This window comes from Mesoplodon bidens (assembly GCF_964165515.1).
Source record: "Mesoplodon bidens genome assembly, chromosome: 8".
NCBI classification, from domain to species: domain Eukaryota; kingdom Metazoa; phylum Chordata; class Mammalia; order Artiodactyla; family Ziphiidae; genus Mesoplodon; species Mesoplodon bidens.
Window position 1 is genome coordinate 14,458,609 of NC_138165.1, and position 23,321 is coordinate 14,481,929.

Here is a 23,321-nt window from a genome sequence, read left to right on the forward strand (position 1 = left end):
CTCTATGAGGCCAGACATTATCCATGATAACAATAAAACTATAAAATTACTGCTTCAAAGAAACGGAAAGAAGACCTAAATAAATATGAAGCTATCTCATATTTATGGAATGAAAGACTTAATATTGTGAAGATGGCAGTACTCCCCAACAGGATCTACAGATTCATACAATCCCTTAGAAACCCCAATGGCCTTTTTTGCAGACATGGGAAAGCCAGACCTGAAAGTCATATGGAAATGCAAGGGACCCAAAATAATCTTGAGAAAGAAAAACAAAGTTGAAGGACTTACTTATCGATTTCAAAATTTACCACAAAGCTACAGTGTTCAGAACAGTGTGGGACTGGCGTAATGAAAGACACAGAGACCAACAGAGCAGAACTGAGAGTCTAGAAATAAACTTAAATATCTATAGTCAAATGATTTTTGACAAGGGTGGTAAGAACTTGAAAAAAGAAGAGTCTTTCCAACAGATGATACTGGCACAACTGGATAACCAAAAGAAATAAAGTGAACCCTTACCCCACACCATATTAAAAAACTACCTTAAAATGGATCAAAGATCTAAATATAAGACTTAAGGAAGAAAACATAATGGGTAACCTTCTTGACCTTTGATTTGGCAATGATTTCTTAAACATGACATCAAAAGCACAAGCAACAAAAGAATAACAGATAAATTAGACTTAATCAAATTTTAAAATTTCTGTGCACCAAAGAAAAACAAAACCCAGAGTGGGAAAAAATGTCTTCAAAATCACATAACTGATAACAATCTAGTATCCAGAATATGTAAAGGGCCCAGAAAACTCAAAACACAAACAACCCAATTTTAAAATGGGCAAAGGATGTGAACAGATGTTTCTCCTAGATATACAACAAGCACAGGTAAAGAGGCTCAACATCATTCAATATTAGTGAAGTGTAAAACAAACCACAATGAAATACCACTTCATGCCAAGCAGGGTAGCCTTAATTCAAAAAAAAAAAAAATCAGAAAATAACTAGTGTTGGCAAGGACACGGGAGAAACTGAAACTCCTGGCCCATCGCTGGTGGGAAGGTAAAATGGTAGTGTTGTGGAATAGTTTGACAGTTCCTGAGCAAGCTGAACATAGGATTACCATATGACCCTGCAATTCCACTCCTAAGTATATGACAAAAGGACTGGTAACAGGTGTGCAAACAAAAACTTGTACACAAATGTTCCTCGCAGCACTACTCACCATGGCCAAAAGGCAGATACAAGCCAATGTCCATCAATGGATGAATGGATAAATAAAACACAGTATATTCATATAACAGTTTTTAGCCATAGAAAGAAATGAAGTACTGATACATGCTAAATGAAATAAGCCAGATACAAAAGGCTAAAATTGTATGATTTCATTTGTATGAAATATCCAGAAGGAGCAGGTCCACAGAGACAGAAAGCAGACTTGTTGTTGCCAACAGCTGGGGGAGTGGGAAATCAGGAGTCACTGCTCAATGGATATGGGTTTGCATTTGGGGTGATGAAAAGTCATGGAACTAGATAGTATTAAGGCTTGCACAACACTGTGGATGTGCTTACTGACGACAATGAGTTATAAACATAAAAGTACCTAGAATAGTAAATTTTGTTATTTGTATTTTATCACAATAAAAAAAGAAGTTTATAAAAAGAGAGAGAGAGATCAAGGCAAAACCGTGGCATTTTCACAAAGGACTTAGGGCAATGCCAACCCACCAATGAGCCGCAGTGCTGTCTGTGTGAGCGCGAGCGTGCCGGAGTTCAGCAGGAGGCTCAGGTTGTGGGCACCGTGCTGCAGCGTGAGCGTGCTGAGCATTACCAGGAGAAAGCGCGCTTGCGGGGTCGTCCCCAGGCTTGGTCCCGACGGGTTCTCATTTGTGATGGTTTGCAGGGGGACAGGCTGGATACCTAAAAAGCATTGGCACCTACATAAGTTTCTTGTGCGTGGATACAAGAACATACACGATGCAGAAAGCATTAACAATTTCTTTTTTATAAGTCTGTCTTTTTCATCAGATATCCATAGAGTGTGGACATCGGGCAGCTCTGTATTGCTTTGCAATAATCATACCATCATCACTCCACATACAGCTACCTTCATCTGTCTACAAAACGTATCACACTGCTCCTCTAAATATCCCTGGTGGCTTACTCATTTCATGTCAAATGTAAGAGATATTTAACTGCTCTTCCACAAAACCAATCCTACCACTTCTCTGTAGATGCTCAAACTGTCCAGGAAATTATGTATTAATATAGGATACACATTCTAGGATAGACTGTGTAAGTGATACACATGAAAATGTTAAAATGCAAAAGCTTTATATTAGGATACTACAAGATTGTATCTTCTGCCATATTTTGAAAGTTTTGTTTAGAATTTGAGAAAACTTAAAGCAGCTTAGATTATCATTCTAATGCACAAAGTTATTAAAGTCTGCAAAGCAAAAATAAGAACTTGCAAGTTTCCAGAATATAAAATAAAGAGCCAAACTATGAAATAATGCTGATGTGATCATTGACATCAACAGCGATTTTAATACAGCCTTTTAACTGTCAGATTTTTAACTCACCAAGTTCTTTAAATTTGTTATTTGCATCCATCAGAACATTTCGAATATTCTGCACAGCCCAGGCATACAGCTTGCCAAAAGTTACTTCAAGCAGCATCCGATTAAAAGGTGGGATCAAATCCACATCCTTTAAACAATCAGTAAGGGGCTCCCTTTCAAACAAAGATGAAGAATCTTATTTAGGATACTGCCGGACTTCAATAAAACAACGCTTTGTTGTCACAGCCTCCCTAATTCAGAGAAAATATTATAAAGTCTTACCCTATATCAATCCCCTCTGGAATAAGTCTTTGCCATCCACAGAACATAGCATACTGCACAGAGGGAAGTAAGAAATTTTTGGCTGCCAGTTTTAAAATTGTGTCTATCCCTTCCAGGCGAACCTCTGCTCTCTCCAACTGCAAAACATCAATGCATACTGTTAAGTGTTTATGGATTATCCAATACAGAAGAGAATGTTCTTGGCAAATTTACCTGTTTTAGTAGGCACTTTCTCATTTTTTCCACATCCACTGGCTCTTCTTTAAGGGCAAATTCAGCAATAGTACTGAGGAGTGCAGACTGAGGATACAGGCCCTGAACATTCTGCTTCAACCATTTGTATCTGTGAACACCTGTAACTGTACTCAACAGTGGCTGCCATTTATCCTGACAAAGGAAAAGCATGTTCACCATTAGTTAACCCTATTCATATTAACATGTGCTCTAAAACAATTACTTGAAGAAAATATAAATAAATGCCACTAGGTTTAAATTGGTAAAGTATTTTAAATTTAGTAATTAGTTTATGATACAAACGACTACATCATAAATAGGCTTATAAGTGAATTTATAATCTGTATGCTTACATACTTTGGAATCAGCTAACCTGACATGCAAAGTTAAATTATCAGGGGCTTCCCTGGTGGCGCAGTGGTTGGGAATCCATCTGCCAATGCAGGGGACACGGGTTCGAGCCCTGGTCCGGGAGGATTCCACATGCTGCGGAGCAGCTGGGCCCGTGCGCCACAACTGCTGAGCCTGTGCTCTAGAGCCCGCGCACCTAGAGCCAGTGCTCCAAGATGAGAGAGGCCCGTGCACGGCAATGAAGAGTAGCCCCCGCTCACCGCAACTAAAAAGAAAGCCCACGCGCAGCAACGAGGACCCAACGCAGCCAAAAATAAAAATTAAAAATGAATGTCATTCTTTAAAAGAAAAAAAAGTTAAATTATCATCCATATTAATAGTTTCTGGAACAAAAGATACATTCGATGAATGAGTGAATAAATGAATGAATGAAGAAAATGGTGAACAAATAATGATACAATACACTCCTAAAAGTAAAAGGAAACACTTCTCCAGCTATCAATTTGACCAGGGCACCATAAGTCAAGTGCATTAAGCATCCCTGGGGCACAGTTACTCATACTTTTAATAACCACCCACCTCTCTACTGTATATTCAAAAACAAAGCGACAATATTTGTGGATTCCCTTGCAGTATGTTGTGCTTCTGCACAGCCAGTCTTAGAATCACAAGAAATACTTCACCTTGGGTGATTTAACTGTAATGGGTCTTTTGTCCACATTTACAGGACTGTGAGGCAAGATGCAAGCTTCTTCACTCTCTCCGTTTCCAATTTTTTCTTCATCATCAGTAGAGTCTGGCTTCTTAGGAACTATGTTTAAAAGTATCATTCATGATAACAATCATTAAATATGATTTTAAATCAAGAAATGTTTAAATGTGCAGGAAGGTAAAGGATATATTTTATTCACAGAAACACATAAATATCATTGTCAAGTGCTCAAATTACAAAAGTAAAAACTATCATAATTATTCTCACATGACATCTAGTAATAACACTTTGCCACTCCATGTCAGGGACAGAAAGACAGTGACAGTGTTACGAGGGAGGGAAGCCCTAAAGAAGCGGAAGCCCAGGGGTTGGCAAACTTTTTCATAAAGGGCCAGACAGTGAATATTAAGGCTTTGCAGGCTATTTCCATCTACTGCAAATACTCTACTGTTGCAGCATGAAAACTGGCTAACTTTATTTATGAATGCTGTCATTTAAACTTCATATAATCTTCATGAATCATAGTCTTCTTTTGAGTTTTTAAAAAATAATTTAAAACTGCAAAACCCAGCCTTAGCTCATGGGCGATACATAGCAAGTGGTAGGCTGCATTTGTCCCCAGACCCTAGCTTGCCCACTCTGGACTAGTCCATTGGTTCTGTCACCAGTGTGCAACTGAATCAATCAGATGCCTCTGACTACGTTAGTCTTTTTAATCAGAGAAATTTCTATTGAATTTGTAATGTGATATGTGGTGTTGCTTCCGTACTTCTGGTCCTCTTCAAGGTTTTCAGTCTCATTCTTCTCAATATATAATATAAATAACAAGCAACACAATAATAAACCTAGGCAATAAAACATTAACACAGCAGGTCTGGGTTGCTCAAACCCTGCAAATTCCCAAGAAAGGCCTGTCCCGTCAGCACTGGCTCTTGACCAGCTCCTGCGAACTGAGCTCTGAAACCTTGGTATGTTCTGCCTGAGAAGAGTGTGTCTGAGGCACAGGACCACCTTTACCGGTGTAACCAGACAGCTTGTGGCTTACGGCAACTGCCTACTTCTACTCTGGATGGAGTCTGGGCAGCTGAGAGCGATCACGCAGGCCCCACATGGCCACGTGACTGACTCCCGGCAACAGCCCTGGACACCAAGGTTCAGGTGAGCATCCCTGACAGACAGTCCTTCACACGTGTCACACGTCACTGCTGAGAGAACCAAGCACGACCCTGTGTGATTCCCTGGAGGGAACGCTGGAAGCCCGGACCCGGTTTCCTTTGGAATTCCCTCCATGCACCTCTCCTTTTGCTACTTTTTATCTGTACCCTTTCACAGTAATAACTAAGAGTATAATAGTCCTTCTGAGTCCTGTGGAGCCCTACCAGTAAATCACCAAACTTAGCACAGCACCAGGAAGATTATTTCCATGTTACAATTAAGTATATAAATGCACAACATCAAGAAATTTTAAGTGGTGACAGTGTGAACTCAGAGACCAGGGAGGCAGTGGCCACCCAGGGATGGGGCCATCCTCCCTCACGCTGAGATGGCAGTCCCTGAGTTTCCTGGCTACCTGGGTTAAAGGGATCTCAGAAGTGTTCCTGGCATATCTCCTGATTCAGAGCAGCTCCAGGATCCAGATAAGCTGTGGTTTAAGCTCAGGAACAATCAATTCAGGATGGCTTCTAAAATAAGTTAGTCTTTCATGGCATTGTTTGTAATGTCCATCTAAAACTCAGGAATTAATATTGCTTGATAAGCTAATCTGGGAATAAATTCAATATAATTCATAAGAATATAATCAGGGGCTTCCCTGGTGGCGCAGTGGTTGAGAGTCCGCCTGCCGATGCAGGGGACGCGGGTTCGTGCCCCGATCCCGGAGGATCCCACGTGCCGCGGAGCGGCTGGGCCCGCGAGCCATGGCCGCGGAGCCTGTGTGTCCGGGGCCTGTGCTCCGCAACGGGAGAGGCCACAGCAGTGAGAGGCCCGCGTACAGCAAAAAAAAAAAAAAAAAAAAAAAAAGAATATAATCAGATATTTTGGTAGACTTGCTTATAATCACAAGTGACCAAATTAGAAAGTATGTATTTTCACTCAAATTTTGGTTAATACAAAAACTCTTTTCCATATCCCTACACAGTTGTTTCCTGAAAATATCAGTAACTCTTTTGGTTCCTTTTATAACAATCTTCCATGTTTCAGAATACTCAATATTGCCAAAGAAAAACGTTTCTTCACAAGAATGGCAAGATTTATTGAAAGATTAAACGTTCCCATATATCTCATTACCAGGACAAGTGATTAAAAAAACACTTCCTTTTCCCCATCAATTTAATAAAGTTTACAGTATTTTCAGCATCAATTTACTAGTTACCAACTCATAACACACTCAATCCCAAAGTTGCATCATCATCTGATATCTTGGAAAAATAAGCAGGATTTGTACACTTAACCATAAATACACATAACAAACATTATGGCACTTGTGAAAATGCCACAATTGGTGAGCAGCAACCCACAGCCTCACTGCAACCACAGACACCTATACGGGGACACACTCTGAAAGAACCCTCCTACCTTTTATCTTCTTACCTCTCTTCTTCCTTCGTTCTCGAATTATCTTCTGAGCTATCCTCCTCCAACGGGGCAAAGAATTTAACAGTTTAAACTTGGACATTATAGAGAGATCATTACAAACTGCAGGTCTCAGTTCATTAAAGAGGAACCTCAAACGTTCAATGACTGGGGCACAGACCTCCTTGTAAGAACGGCCCTGTTCTTGATGTGTCTACAAAGTTAAATACGAAAGAACAACTTACAACAAATACTTTGCCAACTGTCCAAAAGCACAGAAGAAAATCAGCATCTGTTTACCTTAATGAGTGAGCATTTTGCTTGGTAGACAACTCTACAAACATCCACCACTGATTTAGGCAACGTTCTGTGCTTTACTTGCTCAATACCAAGTGTACCTGCATAAACTAAAGATAATGCCACGTGACCTGTAAAAGATATTGAAAAGAAAGGGCAGGGTAGGAATGAATGTGTACTACGTGTCAGTTGAAAGATCTACAGTACGGCTAAAATACTGAGCGTCTTACCTAAATCTTCATGTTTTAAGAGGCAGCATAACAGCAAGCGGCCGACCTCCTCCACAGGATGCTCAGGAGGAAAGGTGATGGGTGTGGTCAAGTGGCACTGCCTACAGTACCTTTCTATCTGACACAGAAAGTCCTGCAACAGAAACAGCTGGAGGTAACTTCAGAGCCAACCTCACAACATCGTCATGAGTTCTAAACTAAGTGCCGTAGCTTCTAAAACCTCACCGGATATTGAACTGAACCAGCCTCTGACCTCAAAACCCGCACTCTAAATATGTAAACAAAGTCTGTGCTAAGGTGTTCACAAGTCAAAGTCCTAAGGTAAACAAAGGACGCTGAGTGTGGGAAGGCCTCACGCACCTTCACGTTGTGGTCTTGAATGTTATTGTCAGCAATGGCTTGCAGGAATGCCTGGGAATGGTCACCCAGCGCCCGCCTGTGGGGGTAGAGTCGGGACTTGCTGGCAGGAGTGCCCCCTGGAGAGCTACAGTGGTCCTCATCCTTCTCCTCATTGTAGCTGTAGTGGATCTGGCTAGTCTGCAGGCCTCCAGAGAAGATGGATGACTGAAGCCACTCTAGAGAGTGCACATGCAAACATTAAAAAGAAACCTGAGTGCACTGTTCATAAATAAATACTGAAGAAAAAAAAAAGATAGAAAACTAAGTACTTCACTTAGGAGGTGAAATTCAGGATCATTCATGTGAAAGTCACATCTAACGTATTTACATAGATTGGCTTATAATTCCTATATCTACGTGAAAAAAGGTAACACTTTCTGGTTACTCAACACATCTTAAGCATGGTATCAGAACCCAATATAATTGTTCCAGTCCAACAATTACCGGATACCTGCTCAAACATGGAGCTGTCCAGTTCCACAGAAACCATGTGAAGAGTAGAGCTATGCCTTCTAACAGGGACAAGAGCACTGATGTACCACTTACACAAGTAATCACCAACGTTAATTGGGATAACGACAGGCTACAAGTACTACGGGGGAATGACCGTGCAGCAACAAGCCCCCGACTGTTCGGAGGGACGGTAAGGAATTTGCTGTCATCTGGATGAAGACCAACATGCTGAGCATCCAGGCAGGAGAACAGCACGTGGGAAGGGTTCCATGAAGAAAAACATGCTCAGGGCAGCACGTCTCCCTAGAGCATTCATCAATTAGTAATAATAAGAGACTACTGAACAAACAACACAAGATCGTTAAGTACGGGATGGATACGTGGAAACCTGAGATCCAGCAGGCTATAAGGGAGACCTGTTTGGGGGGGGGAAGATGGCGGAGGAGTAACATGCGGAGATCACCTTCCTCCCCACAGATACATCACAAATACGTCCACACGTAGAACAACTCCTACAGAACACCTACTGAACGCTGGCAGAAGACCTCAGACCCCCCAAAAGGCAAGAAAGTCCCCACGTACCTGGGTAGGGCAAAAGAAAAAAGAAAAAACAGAGACAAAAGAATAGGGACGGGACCTGCACCAGTGGGAGGGAGCCGTGAAGGAGGAAAGGTTTCCACACACTAGGAGCCCCTTCGCGGGCGGAGACTGCAGGTGGCGGAGGGGGAAAGCTTCGGAGCCACAGAGCAGAGCGCAGCCACAGGGGTACGGAGGGCAAAGCAGAAAGATTCCCGCACAGAGGATCAGGCCGACCAGCACTCATCAGCCCGAGAGGCTTGTCTCCTCACCCGCCGGGGCGGGCGGGGCTGGGAGCTGAGGCTCGGGCTTCAGTCAGAGCGCGCTGGCGGCGTGAACACAGCCTGAAGGGGTTAGTGCACCACCACTAGCCGGGAGGGAGTCCGGGGAAAAGTCTGGAGCTGCCGAAGAGCCAAGAGACTTTTTCTTCCCTCTTTGTTTCCTGGTGCGAGAGGAGAGGGGATTCAGAGCGCTGCTTAAAGGAGCTCCAGAGAGGGGCGCGAGCCGCGGCTATAAGTGCAGACACCAGAAACGGGCATGAGACGCTAAGGTTGCTGCTGCTGCGGCCGCCAAGAGGCCTGTGTGCGAGCACAGGTCACTATCCACATCTCCCTTCCGGGAGCCTGTGCAGCCCGTCACTGTCAGGGTCCCGGGATCCAGGGACAACTTCCACGGGAGAACAAACGGCACGCCCCGGACTGGTACAACGTCACGCCGGCCTCTGCCGCCGCACGCTCGCCCCGCACTCCGTACACCTCCCTCCCCCCGACCTGGGGGAGCCAGAGCCCGCGAATCTGCCGATCCTTTAACCCCGTCCTGTCTGAGCGAAGAACAGATGCCCTCAGGCGACCTACACGCAGAGGCGGGGCCAAATCCAAAGCTGAGACCCGGGAGCTGTGCGAACAAAGAAGAGAAAGGGGAATCTCTCCCAGCAGCCTCAGAAGCAGCGGATTAAAGCTCCGCAATCAACTTGATATACCCTGCATCTGTGGAATACCTGAATACACAACGAATCATCCCAAATTGAGGAGGTGGACTTTGGAGCAAGATTTATTATTTTTTCCCCTTTTCCTCTTTTTGTGAGTATGTGTGTGCTTCTGTGAGAGATTTTGTCTGTATAGCTATGCTTTCACCATTTGTCCTAGGGTTATAATCCATCCGGTTTGTTTTGTTTTAAATTTTTTTAATAATTATTTTTTTATTTTAGTAACTTTATTTTATTATACCTTATTTTATCCTCTTTCTTTCTTTCTTTCTTTCTACTTTTTCTCCCTTTTATTCTGAGCCGTGTGGATGAAAGGCTCTTGGTGCTACAGCCAGGAGTCAGTGCTGTGCCTCTGAGGTGGGAGAGCCAACTTCAGGACACTGGTCCACAAGAGACCTCCCAGCTCCACGTAATATCAAACGGTGAAAATCTCCCAGAGATCTCCATCTCAACACCAGCACCCAGCTTCACTCAACGACCAGCAAGCTACAGTGCTGGACACCCTATGCCAAACAACTAGCAAGACAGGAACACAACCCCACCCATTAGCAGAGAGGCTGCCTAAAATCATAATAAGGCCACAGACACCCCAAAACACACCACCAGACGTGGACCTGCCCACCAGAAAGAAAAGATACAGCCTCATCCACCAGAACACAGGCACTAGTCCCCTCCACCAGGAAGCCTACACAACCCACTGAACAAACTTTAGCCACAGGGGACAGACACAAAAACACAACGGGAACTACGAACCTGCAGCCTGCAAAAAGGAGACCCCAAACACAGTAAGATAAGCAAAATGAGAAGACATGAAAACACACAGCAGATGAAGTAGCAAGATAAAAACTCACCAGACCTAACAAATGAAGAGGAAATAGGCAGTCTACCTGAAAAAGAATTCAGAATAATGATACTAAAGATGATCCAAAATCTTGGAAATAGAATAGACAAAATGCAAGGAACATTTAACAAGGACCTAGAAGAACTAAAGATGAAAAAAGCAATGATGAACAACACAATAAATGAAATGAAAAATACTCTAGATGGGATCAATAGCAGAATAACTGAGGCAGAAGAACGGATAAGTGACCTGGAAGATAAAATAGTGGAAATAACTACTGCAGAGCAGAATAGAGAAAAAAGAATGAAAAGAACTGAGGACAGTCTCAGAGACCTCTGGGACAACATTAAATGCGCCAACCTTCGAATTATAGGGGTTCCAGGAGAAGAAGAGAAAAAGAAAGGGACAGAAAATATTTGAAGAGATTATAGTTGAAAACTTCCTTAATATAGGAAAGGAAATAGTTATTGAACTCTAGGAAGCACAGAGAGTCCCCTACAGGATAAATCCAAGGAGAAACACGCCAAGACACATATTAATCAAACTGTCAAAAATTAAATACAAAGAAAACATATTAAAAGCAGCAAGGGAAAAACAACAAATAACACACAAGGGAATCCCCATAAGGTTAACAGCTGATCTTTCAGCAGAAACTCTGCAATCCAGAAGGGACTGGCAGGACATATTTAAAGTGATGAAGGAGAAAAACCTACAACCAAGATTACCCTAGCCAGCAAGGATCTCATTCAGATTTGATGGAGAAATTAAAACCTTTACAGACAAGCAAAAGCTGAGAGAGTTCAGCACCACCAAACCAGCTTTACAACAAATGCTAAAGGATCTTCTCTAGGCAAGAAACACAACAGAAGGAAAAGACCTATAATAACAAACCCAAAACAATTAAGAAAATGGGAATAGGAACATACATATCGATAATTACCTTAAATGTAAATGGATTAAATGCTCCCACCACAAGACACAGATTGGCTGAATGGATACAAAAACAAGACCCATATATATGCTGTCTACAAGAGACCCACTTCAGACCTAGAGACACATACAGACTGAAAGTGAGGGGATGGAAAAAGATATTCCATGCAATGGAAACCAAGAGAAAGCTGGAGTAGCAATTCTCATATCAGACAAAATAGACTTTAAAATAAAGACTATTAGAAGAGACAAAGAAGGACACTACGTAATGATCAAGGGATCGATCCAAGAAGAAGATATAACAATTGCAAATATTTATGCACCCAACATAGGAGCACCTCAATACATAAGGCAAATACTAAGAGCCATAAAAGGGGAAATCGACAGTACCACATTCATAGTAGGGGGCTTTAACACCACACTATCACCAATGGACAGATCATCCAAAATGAAAATAAATAAGGACACACAAGCTTTAAAAGATACATTAAACAAGATGGACTTAATTGATATTTATAGGACATTCCATCCAAAAACAACAGAATACACATTTTTCTCAGGTGCTCATAGAACATTCTCCAGGATAGATCATATCTTGGGTCACACATCAAGCCTTGGTTAATTTAAGAAAATGGAAATTGTATCAAGTATCTTTTCCGACCACAACGCTATGAGACTAGATATCAATTACAGGAGAAGATCTGTAAAAAATACAAACACATGGAGGCTAAACAATACACTACTTAATAACCAAGTGATCACTGAAGAAATCAAAGAGGAAATTAAAAAATACCTAGAAACAAATGACAATGGAGACACAACGACGCAAAACCTATGGGATGCAGCAAAAGCAGTTCTAAGAGGGAACTTCATAGCAATACAATCCCACCTTAAGAAACAGGAAAAGGAACCTGGGGCTTCCCTGGTGGCGCAGTGGTTGAGAGTCCGCCTGCCGAGGCAGGGGACACGGGTTCGTGCCCCGATCCGGGAAGATCCCACATGCCGCGGAGCGGCTGGGCCCGTGAGCCATGGCCGCTGAGCCTGCGCGTCCGGAGCCTGTGCTCCGCAACGGGAGAGGCTCACAGTGGTGAGAGGCCCACGTACCGCAAAAAAAAAAAGGGAAAAGAAACAGGAAACATCTCAGGTAAACAACCTGACCTTGCACCTAAAGCAATTAGAGAAAGAAGAACAAAAAAAACCCCAAAGTTAGCAGAAGGAAAGAAATCATAAAAATCAGATCAGAAATAAATGAAAAAGAAATGAAGGAAATGATAGCAAAGATCAATAAAACTAAAAGCTGGTTCTTTGAGAAGATAAACAAAATTGATAAACCATTAGCCAGACTCATCAAGAAAAAAAGGGAGAAGACTCAAATCAATAGAACTAGAAATGAAAAAAGAGAAGTAACGACTGACACTGCAGAAATACAAAGGATCATGAGAGATTACTACAAGCAACTCTAGGCCAATAAAATGGACAACCTGGAAGAAATGGACAAATTCTTAGAAATGCACAACCTGCCAAGACTGAATCAGGAAGAAACAGAAAATATGAACAGACCAATCACAAGCACTGAAATTGAAACTGTGATAAAAAATCTTCCAACAAACAAAAGCCCAGGACCAGATGGCTTCACAGGCTCATTCTATCAAACATTTAGAGAAGAGCTAACACCTATCCTTCTCAAACTCTTCCAAAATATAGCAGAGGGAGGAACACTCCCAAACTCATTCTACGAGGCCACCATCACCCTGATACCAAAACCAGACAAGGATGTCACAAAGAAAGAAAACTACAGGCCAATATTACTGATGAACATAGATGCAAAAATCCTCAACAAAATACTAGCAAACGGAATCCAACAGCACATTAAAAGGATCATACACCATGATCAAGTGGGGTTTATTCCAGGAATGAAAGGATTCTTCAGTATACACAAATCAATCCACATGATACACCATATTAACAAATTGAAGGAGAAAAACCATATGGTCATCTCAATAGATGCAGAAAGCTTTTGACAAAATTCAACAGCCATTTATGATAAAAACCCTGCAGAAAGTAGGTATAGAGGGAACTCTCCTCAACACAATAAAGGCCATATATGACAAACCCACAGCCAACATCGTCCTCAATGGTGAAAAACTGAAAGCATTTCCACTAAGATCAGGAACAAGACAAGGTTGCCCACTCTCACCACTCTTATTCAACATAGTTTTGGAAGTTTTAGCCACAGCAATCAGAGATGAAAAGGAAATAAAAGGAATCCAAATAGGAAAAGAAGAAGTAAAGCTGTCTCTGTTTGCAGATGACATGATACTATACATAGAGAATCCTAAAGATGCTACCAGAAAACTACTAGAGCTAATCTATGAATTTGATAAAGTAGCAGGATACAAAATTAATGCACAGAAATCTCTTGCATTCCTATACACTAATGATGAAAAATCTGAAAGTGAAATCAAGAAAACACTCCCATTTACCATTGCAACAAAAAGAATAAAATAGCTAAGAATAAACCTACCTAAGGAGACAAGACCTGTATGCAGAAAATTATAAGACACTGATGAAAGAAATTAAAGATGATACAAATAGATGGAGAGATATACCATGTTCTTGGATTGGAAGAGTCAATATTGTGAAAATGACTCTACTACCCAAAGCAATCTACAGATTCAATGCAATCCCTATCAAACTACCACTGGCATTTTTCACAGAACTAGAACAAAAATTTCACAATTTGTATGGAAACACAAAAGACCCCGAATAGCCAAAGCAATCTTGAGGACAAAAAACGGAGCTGGAGGAATCAGGCTCCCTGACTTCAGACTATATATACTACAAAGCTACAGTAATCAAGACAGTATGGTACTGGCACAAAAACAGAAAGATAGATCAGTGGAACAGGATAGAAAGCCCAGAGATAAAACCATGCACATATGGTCACCTTATCTTTGATAAAGGAGGCAGGAATGTACAGTGGAGAAAGGACAGCCTCTTCAATAAATGGTTCTGGGAAAACTGGACAGGTACATACCAGTGTATGAGATTAGATCACTCCCTAACACCATACACAAAAATAAGCTCAAAATGGATTAAGGATCTAAATGTAAGGCCAGACACTATCAAACTCTTAGAGAAAAACATAGGCAGAACACTCTATGACAGAAATCACAGCAAGATCCTTGTTGACCCACCTCCTAGAGAAATGGAAATAAAAACAAAAATAAACACATGGGACCTAATGAAACTTCAAAGCTTTTGCACAGCAAAGGAAACCATAAACAAGACCAAAAGACAACCCTCAGAATGGGAGAAAATATTTGCAAATGAAGCAACGGACAAAGGATTAATCTCCAAAATTTACAAGCCGCTCATGCAGCTCAATAACAAAAAAGCAACCCAATCCAAAAATGGGTAGAAGACCTAAATAGACATTTCTCCAAAGAAGATATACAGACTGCCAACAAACACATGAAAGAATGCTCAACAACATTAATCATTAGAGAAATGCAAATCAAAACTACAATGAGATATAATCTCACACCGGTCAGAATGGCCATCATCAAAAAATCTACAAACAGTAAATGCTGGAGAGGGTGTGGAGAAAACGGAACACTCTTGCACTGCTGGTGGGAATGTGAATTGGTACAGCCACTATGGAGAACAGTATAGAGGTTCCCTAAAAAACTACAAATAGAAATACCATATGACCCAGCAATCCCACTACTGGGCATATACCCTGAGAAAACCATAATTCAAAAAGAGACATGTACCAAAATGTTCACTGCAGCTCTATTTACAATAGCCAGGAAATGGAAACAACCTAAGTGTCCATCATCCGATGAATGGATAAAGAAGATGTGGCACATATATACGATGGAATATTACTCAGCCATAAAAAGAAACGAAATTGAGCTGTTTGTAATGAGTTGGATGGACCTAGAGTCTGTCATACAGAGTGAAGTCAGAAAGAGAAAGACAAATACCGTATGCTAACACATATATATGGAATTTAAGAAAAAAAAATGTCATGGAGAACCTAGGGGTAAGACAGGAATAAAGACACAGACCTACTAGAGAATGGACTTGAGGATATGGGGAGGGCGAAGGGTAAGCTGGGACTAGGTGAGAGAGTGGCATGGACATATATACACTACCAAACGTAAAACAGATAGCTAGTGGGAAGCAGCCGCATAGCACAGGGAGATCAGCTCGGTGGTTTGTGACCACCTAGAGGGGTGGGATAGCGAGGGTGGGAGGGAGGGAGACCCAAGAGGGAAGCGATATGGGAACATATGTATATGTATAACTGATTCACTTTGTTATATAGCAGAAAATAACACACCATTGTAAAGCAATTATACTCCAATAAAGATGTAAAAAAAAAAAAGGAGACCTGTGTTGAGGCACAGGTCAGACCCCATAGGAACATGCCACCCATCAGTGCAAACAGGGATACTCATTGTAACTGCTATGAGTGAGAGTCACCAAAGAATAATCAGTTTTTACATAACTACAGATTTTTTTTCAGTAACTGTGCTATCAAAATATTCCTCCAAAACCCAAGCAATCAAATCTGGGATGCACTCAGTGTTCTTTTACTAGAAATTTAGATTTCAGAGCATTCATCAATGTGCCACATTAATTCTTCTAAAACACAAATGTGATCAGACCCTCCCTGAACCTCTCCATTTAGAAGTGCCACATTAATTCTTCTAAAACACAATGTGATCAGACCCTCCCTGAACCTCTCCATTTAGAACTCTCTCTTGTCTCTTTTTTTTTTATAAATTTATTTTTTGTGTGTTTTTTTTTTTTTTTTTTTTTGGCTGCACTGGGTCTTCATTGCTGCGCGGGCTTTCTCTAGTTGTGGCGAGTGGGGGCTACTCTTTGTTGTGGTGCATGGGCTTCTCATTGCGGTGGCCCCTCCTGCTGCAGGGCATGGTCTCCAGGCGCACAGGCTTCAGTAGTTGTGGCATGTGGGCTCAGTAGTTGTGGCACATGGGCTTAGTTGCTCCGCGGCATGTGGGATCTTCCCGGACCAGGGCTCGCACCCGTGTTCCCTGCATTGGCAGGCGGATTCTTAACCACTGTGCCACCAGGGACGTCCGCTACAGGTCTTCAGAGGAAGAAAAGTCCACTGTCTTCGAGGCTCTGCAGACAGCAAAGCACCCAGCACACACACCAAGGGTGTGCTCCAGAAGGCAGGCTGAGCAGGCACCGTGAGCATCCCTGCCCACTAGCCTTCTCCCCCGACCCTACACATACACAAGCGGCTCGAAGCTGACTTTCTCAGCGATGCCCTCACACACCCAGTCTGCTGGGGCTCCGGTTTCCGGATGGCTCCACCTCCATGAAGTCTTGCCCTCCACCCCCTCCCCACTTCCCCAACCACTTACACATGTCTCCATTTTATCCTCTACCACCATCCAACCTGACCTGCTTACCATGTCTGGCTCATCATCACACAGGAAGCACCTGAGGGCAGAGGTGCACCTAATTCTACACCTGCTACATCCTCAGAGACTAACATGGTAATTCACACGAGAAATTACTCGATAGATGCTTGTTGGTCAGTGAAAGACAGATGGAGAAATGCACAAATATGTGAAGAGATATTTAAACCTATCATATGGGATAGGCAGAAAATGTAATACTTTAGGTGGTTACAAAGGCTGCCATCCCACGATGTACTGGATTTGAGTCTGGTAAAAATGCAATGCTCAAACAGAAGAGCATTCCTCAGAGGAACAGCCGATCCACATCTCGTGGATTTCTAGGCACAGGGTGATGACAGCCGAGTTGAGCCCACCTGTTAGCGGGTGCAGAAGTGAGACCACGCACAGGCCCAACCTTCCTACACACCTGTTAGCCTCCTGTGCTGCCGCAGATCACAAGCACAAATGAAAGCCGCTCACAGCTATTTCTATTAACTGGTTTAGTCTCACTAGCCTTATTTTTCCTCACCAATAACTGTGTTGATTCTTCCTGTTCTATTCTCAGTGGCACTTACAGCTCAGCTAAAATAACCTGCTAATCTGTTAGCAGAAAACAAAGTTTTTCTTACTGGCGCATTCGACCTCAACTGGAGATAACGGTGTGCTCATAGCTAAATAGGAAGCGTGTAACCCAAGGAGTAGGCCCAGATTTCTTTCAGTGTCTATAAGAGGTGAAGACAGACTTCCCAAATCTGGTATGGTAACAATTTCTTGGTCAGGCTGCAAAAGATAAATTTCATCATTAGTATGAGAAAACAGGGTTAATTAACATTAAACCAAGAAGACCAACGGCTTTATCCTTAAACAAGACATACTGCCGTAATAAAGACTATATCCTATAATAGTGAGATCAGGCTGCTACCAAAATAACAGAAGATATAAAGCAGACAGTATATGCTAAGCCTGGTAGAAAATCCAAAGCAAGGAGAAACCAGTTGGCTAGAAAACTCCTTAGGGAATCAAATAGAAGTTAGAAAAGAAAGGGATCTAATGAAAATAATCTTAAATGTTGCCAGCCACATGACAATTTATAAACAAAGTTAATTTTTCCCTTCATAAAATGCTTCAAACATTACCCCTGAGGCATAAGTTAATAAATTTTATTACCTCTGTATCCATATCTGGAAAGCCAATCCCAATATATGAATCCCAATGCTAAAGAATATATAGAATGGACATATTTCTATTCTAAAAAATTTTGCTACTAAACAGTTCCTCCCCAAAAATATGTATCTCAAGATGGTAAGTCCTTCCAAATTTCTACATAGGATTACAATAAAATCGTAAAGACAAAAAGTTAACCTGTTTTTTTTTTGTGGAACAAGGTCTACGTTTCTTACAAATTAACAATTTTAAAATAATCTTTCAAGGCCAATACATCATAAACTACATGAATAAATGTAGATTGATTTATGAAAAAAAATCTCTAAAAGATCTTTGTGTTTATCACTTAATAATGACCCCTTCCCCCAAAAGATCCAACCAGCAATATTTCAGGGTAAAAACCACTTCTCAGAAATATCCAGAGAGGGTCTCCAGTGAAGTCCACCTTGGTGCTCACTGCACACAGCCTCACCTCCAGATACTGGCCAACACAGAAGGCATGCATGGATTCCCGTGTGTCTTCAAACTGCAAAGCAGCTTCCAAAGCTACCACTGGGTCTTCCCCTACAAACTGAGCTGAAACATAACAAGCAAAAGCAACATGACTTCAGTACAGTTTGCCTAGGCATTTATAGTAGAAATGGCAAGTGGGAAATAGATTAGGCAGGTTAACTCCAAAGTGAGGGTTACCAAAGTAACGTGATCTCTCATCCTCTGCCAGGGCTGTCTGGGTCAACTCAGAACTTGCAACAAGTTCCAACAAGTGTTAGAACAAAAAATGCATAATGATAAGAAATTTTGCATATGTGCCTGAATTTGCTATGATAGGACAGACCCCAAAGTCACTGACAGACGGAAGGGTATGGGTGCTGGAGCAGGACTAAATGGATCATTTTAAACCAAATGCTCTGCTTAAAATAACACATCTGAAACTGCTAACCATGAAGTAAAAAGCGAGGCCTTACCGAGAATACTATTTCCTGTTAATGACTGCGTCTGGAAGTCCTTTATATCATACACTTTCCCATCAATCACAGTCCAGAAGCCTCCATCTTTATTATGGTTCTCCAAATCAGCTTTGCGTATAAGCGTCACTTCCTCATTATTTCTACAGTTCTGACCTGTAAAAAATGACTCTGTGTATACAGAAACCAAAATCAATGAATCAATAGATCAATAGATAACATGACTAGAACAAACTGCCTGAAAGAACTACAAGGTGAAATAGACAAACCCACAGACACAATGAGAAATTAACACACCTCTTACTGTAACTATCACACAAACAAAAATTCAGCAAGGATACAGAATGATTTAAAAACAAAAACAGAAACACCACATGAACAGCATGAATAGCAAGTCTGGCCATATACCAAGCATTAGAGCAAATCTCAAAAAATTTCAAATAAGTCAAGTTATACAGCATGGACACTGACTACAATGCAGTTAAGTTAGAAATAGGTAACGGAATTCCCCAGTGGCCCAGTGGTTAGGACTCCAGGCTTTCACTGCCGAGGGCCTAGGTTCAATCTCGCAAGCCATGCGGTGCGGCCAAAAATAAATAAATAAGTAAATAAACAAACGAATGAACAGTAGAAACAGGTAACAAAAAATAAATAAAAATCTCTACATATTTGAAAATTATGAAATATGTTTCATAAATTCCCAGAAAAAAATGACTATGGAAATCACACAACTGAAATGAACAATAATGAAAATACTACAGATCACCACTTGTGACATACAGCTAAATGTATGTTTGAGGGCATTTCTACCTTTAAATGTATATATTAGGAAAAAAGAAAACCTAAAAAGTAAGTTAACAAACATAAAATCAATAAAATTCAATGAGTTCATAATGATACTCAAAAAAAAAAAGAAAACCTCATGGGTCACCTTTGGAAGCATTAGGACTCGAACTTAATATTACAAAAAATTGTTAACGAGGGGTGGGGTGGTAGTGAATCAAGCCAGGATCACATCCTCCCTGTGCAAACTGTATCTTATGCTACCAAACAGCTGAGGGCAAGGTTGCTGGGGGACTGCACAGAAGACACGTTAGACATGAACTCCCTGGTCCATGGTCCATGTGAACAGAACTGAAGGTGGGGCCGCCCACCATCACAGGCCTCTGAGCCGATGAAACACAAAGCACACACACTCTGACCCATCAAAACTAAATCCGAATCTCATTAAGACTATACATATCATCAGCAGTTTACAGAAAATGTAACTGACAGAAGATGTTAAGACTTGAAGAAGAAAATGCAATCAACCAAGTTCAGAAAATGTGAAATTCTCCAGAACAAATGTCCTACTTCTTTGAAAAATAAACAGTATGACAAAAGAGAGGGAGAGGAGAGCCTGGAAATACGCTGTTGGGGAAAAAGAGACTCAAGTATGTATCACCCAACTGCAACATACAGAACTTGTTTAGATCCTGACTCAAAATAACCACTAATAAAAAGATTAATCAATCACTGTTAATCTTAGGATAATGAGATTGTGGTTTTATTCTCCAAAAAAAGTTCTTATCATTAACAGGTGAAGTATGTGAAAATGTTTTAAAGACAGAAATATGCTTTATACAATCCATCAATCAGATAGAAAGTGTAGGAGTGCTTCGGGAATGTGATTTTTTTTTGGGGGGGGGGCCACGCCACACAGCATGTGGGATCTTAGTTCCCAACCGGGAATGGAACCTGTGCCCCCTGCAGTGGAAGCTCGGAGTCCTAACCACTGAAATGCCAGGAAAGTCCCCAGGATTGTGAATACTTTTTATTCTATATTCATTATATTATTCTCTCTTTTATCGCTGTTAGAAAACTTTCATAATAAACATATTACAAAAACATCAGTATGCTAACAATTATCATTTCTCAAAAAGTTAGAAAAATGTCAGGTTAAACCCTAAGAAAGAAGAAAAATAAATAAAGGAAGAACAGTGTGGTACGAGCATAATGACAGACATTTAGATCAACAGAATAGAATAGAGAGCCCAGAAATAAATGCTCACAATATATAGTCAAATGATTTTTTTGACAAGGGTGGCAAGACCATTCAATGGGGAAAAAAGGACAGTCTTTAGAAATAAATGGTGCTGGGAAAACTGAATATTCAATTGCAAATGAATCAAGTTGGACCCCTACCTTTCACCATACACAAAAATTAACTCAAAATAGATTAAAGACCTAAACATAAGAGCTAAAACTATAAAACAGAAAACTCTTGGACTTCCCTGGCGGTCCAGTGGTTGAGACTCTGCACTTCCAAGGCAAGGGGCATGGGTTTGATTCCTGGTCGGGGAACTAAGATCCCACATGCTGAACGGCGCAGCCAAAAAAAAAAAAAAAAAAACCTGTGTGTGTCTGTGTGTGTGTGTGTGTGTGTGTGTATCTTAGAAGAAAACATAGGAGGAAAGCTTAATGACACTGGATTTGGCAATGATATTTTTAGACAAGACACCAAACACACAGGCAACCTTCATCAAAAAAAAAATCAAAGTACACTGTCAACAGAATGAAAAAGCAACCCACAGAATGAGAGAAAATATCTGCAAACCATATATATCCAGAATACGTAAGAAACTCCTACAACTCAACAATAACAACAAAAAATCTGACTCAAAAGTAGGAAAGAGGGGGATTCCCTGGTGTGGTCCAGTGGTTGGGACTCTGCACTTCCACTGCAGGGGGCACGGGTTCGATCCCTGGTCAGGGAACTAAGATCACACAGGATGGCAAAAAAAACCAAAAGTTGGAAAAAGACTTGAAAAGACATTTCTCCAAAGATATGCACATAGTCAACAGGCACATAAACAGATGCACACGACCACTAATCATTAGGGAAAACCAAATCAAAACTACAATGTAATACCACTGCATCCAAACAGGATGGCTATTATTTAAAAAACAGACAAGTGTTGGCAAAGAGGTGGAGAAATTAGAACCCTTCCTTGTGCACTGCCTGCGGGAATATAAAATGGTACAGCTACTGTGGAAAACAGTATGGCAGTTCCTTCAGAAATTAAACATGGAAATTAAACATTATCATATGATCCGGCTATAAACCCGAAAGACATGAAAGCACGTCTACACAGCCGCGTTCACAGCAGCACGAAGCGGTGGAAACAGTCGAGCATCCATCGACGGATGAATGGGTAACAAAGGTGTGGTTTGCATACGTGTGTACACACACACACACACACACACACAGACACCATAGATACATATACCAAATATATGTGACGGAATACTACTCAGCCATAAAAAAAGAACGAAATTTTGCCATTTGCAACAACATGGATGGAAAAATACTGTATAATCATCAAGAGTTGCAGAAAAAGGATTTGATGAAATTTAATATCCCCTCATGGGACTTCCCTGGTGGCACAGTGGTTAAGAATCCACCTGCCAACGCAGGGGACACGGATTCAATCCCTGGTGCAGGAAGAGCCCACATGCCGGAGAGCAACTAAGCCCATGCGCCACAACTACTGAGCCTGCACTCTAGAGCCCACGAGCCACAACTACTGAGCCCGCGTGCCGCAACGACCGAAGCCCGCACGCCTAGGGCCCATTCTCCACAACAAGAGAAGCCACCGCAATGAGAAGCCTGCACGCCACAAGGAAGAGTAGACCCTCCTCGCCGCAACTAGAGAAAGCCCGCGCACAGCAACAAAGACCCAACACAGCCAAAAATAAATAAATAAAATATAAATAAATAATTTTAAAAATCCATTCACCATTAAAGACTCATCACAAAGCAGAAACAGAAGGAAACATACTTAATATTTTAAGGTATCTACAAAGAAAGCCCTACAGCAAACATCATACTTCATGTGTGAACTTTGGGAAGTTTTCCCTCTGCTCCTAGGAACAAGACAAGGATGCCCATTATCACCATTTCTATTCCACAGTGCACAAGGGGTGCCAGCAAGTGCAATATTTCCGGGGCGAAGCTCTGTGCTCAGAAGCAGACACGGGCAGAGAGTCACCTGATTCAGACAAAAGTGGTACTCTAGGGGAGAGACCACAACAGTCCTTTCACCCAAAGGTGCTGGCACAACAATCCTACGGACAAAATGCATATGGAAAAAAATGGCATGCGATCTCTTGGCACAGGGGAGGGACAGGGAGAACTCCCCCGCTTTGTAGAGATGAGGCACAGTCACTGTGGAAGCCTGGCATTCTGTACTAAAACACGCCTTACACCACCAAGAAACAGACATGAGGATGTTTAAACAACTAAGTTGTTATGGGGCACATATCTATCTGACAAAACGATCAAGA

The 23,321-nt window shown here is 41.5% G+C and overlaps 1 protein-coding gene across 3 annotated transcripts in view; it reads right to left on the minus strand.

Moving 5' to 3' along the window:
- The window catches only part of HERC2 (HECT and RLD domain containing E3 ubiquitin protein ligase 2), a 224,127-nt gene that overhangs the window by 115,858 nt on the left and 84,948 nt on the right, over positions 1 to 23,321 (minus strand). For 2 of the 3 annotated variants that reach the window (XM_081241777.1, XM_081241776.1), the window contains exons 24-35: positions 18,996 to 19,166; positions 18,503 to 18,606; positions 17,496 to 17,646; positions 7,602 to 7,816; positions 7,242 to 7,374; positions 7,015 to 7,142; positions 6,733 to 6,928; positions 4,115 to 4,242; positions 3,060 to 3,233; positions 2,847 to 2,983; positions 2,586 to 2,737; positions 1,729 to 1,920 (exon numbers count right to left, since the gene is read on the minus strand). In XM_081241777.1, coding sequence (XP_081097903.1) covers positions 1,729 to 1,920; positions 2,586 to 2,737; positions 2,847 to 2,983; positions 3,060 to 3,233; positions 4,115 to 4,242; positions 6,733 to 6,928; positions 7,015 to 7,142; positions 7,242 to 7,374; positions 7,602 to 7,816; positions 17,496 to 17,646; positions 18,503 to 18,606; positions 18,996 to 19,166 — 1,881 coding nt within the window. The remainder of the gene's footprint in view (positions 1 to 1,728; positions 1,921 to 2,585; positions 2,738 to 2,846; positions 2,984 to 3,059; positions 3,234 to 4,114; positions 4,243 to 6,732; positions 6,929 to 7,014; positions 7,143 to 7,241; positions 7,375 to 7,601; positions 7,817 to 17,495; positions 17,647 to 18,502; positions 18,607 to 18,995; positions 19,167 to 23,321) is intronic. The other variant, XM_081241778.1, reaches the window with a different exon arrangement.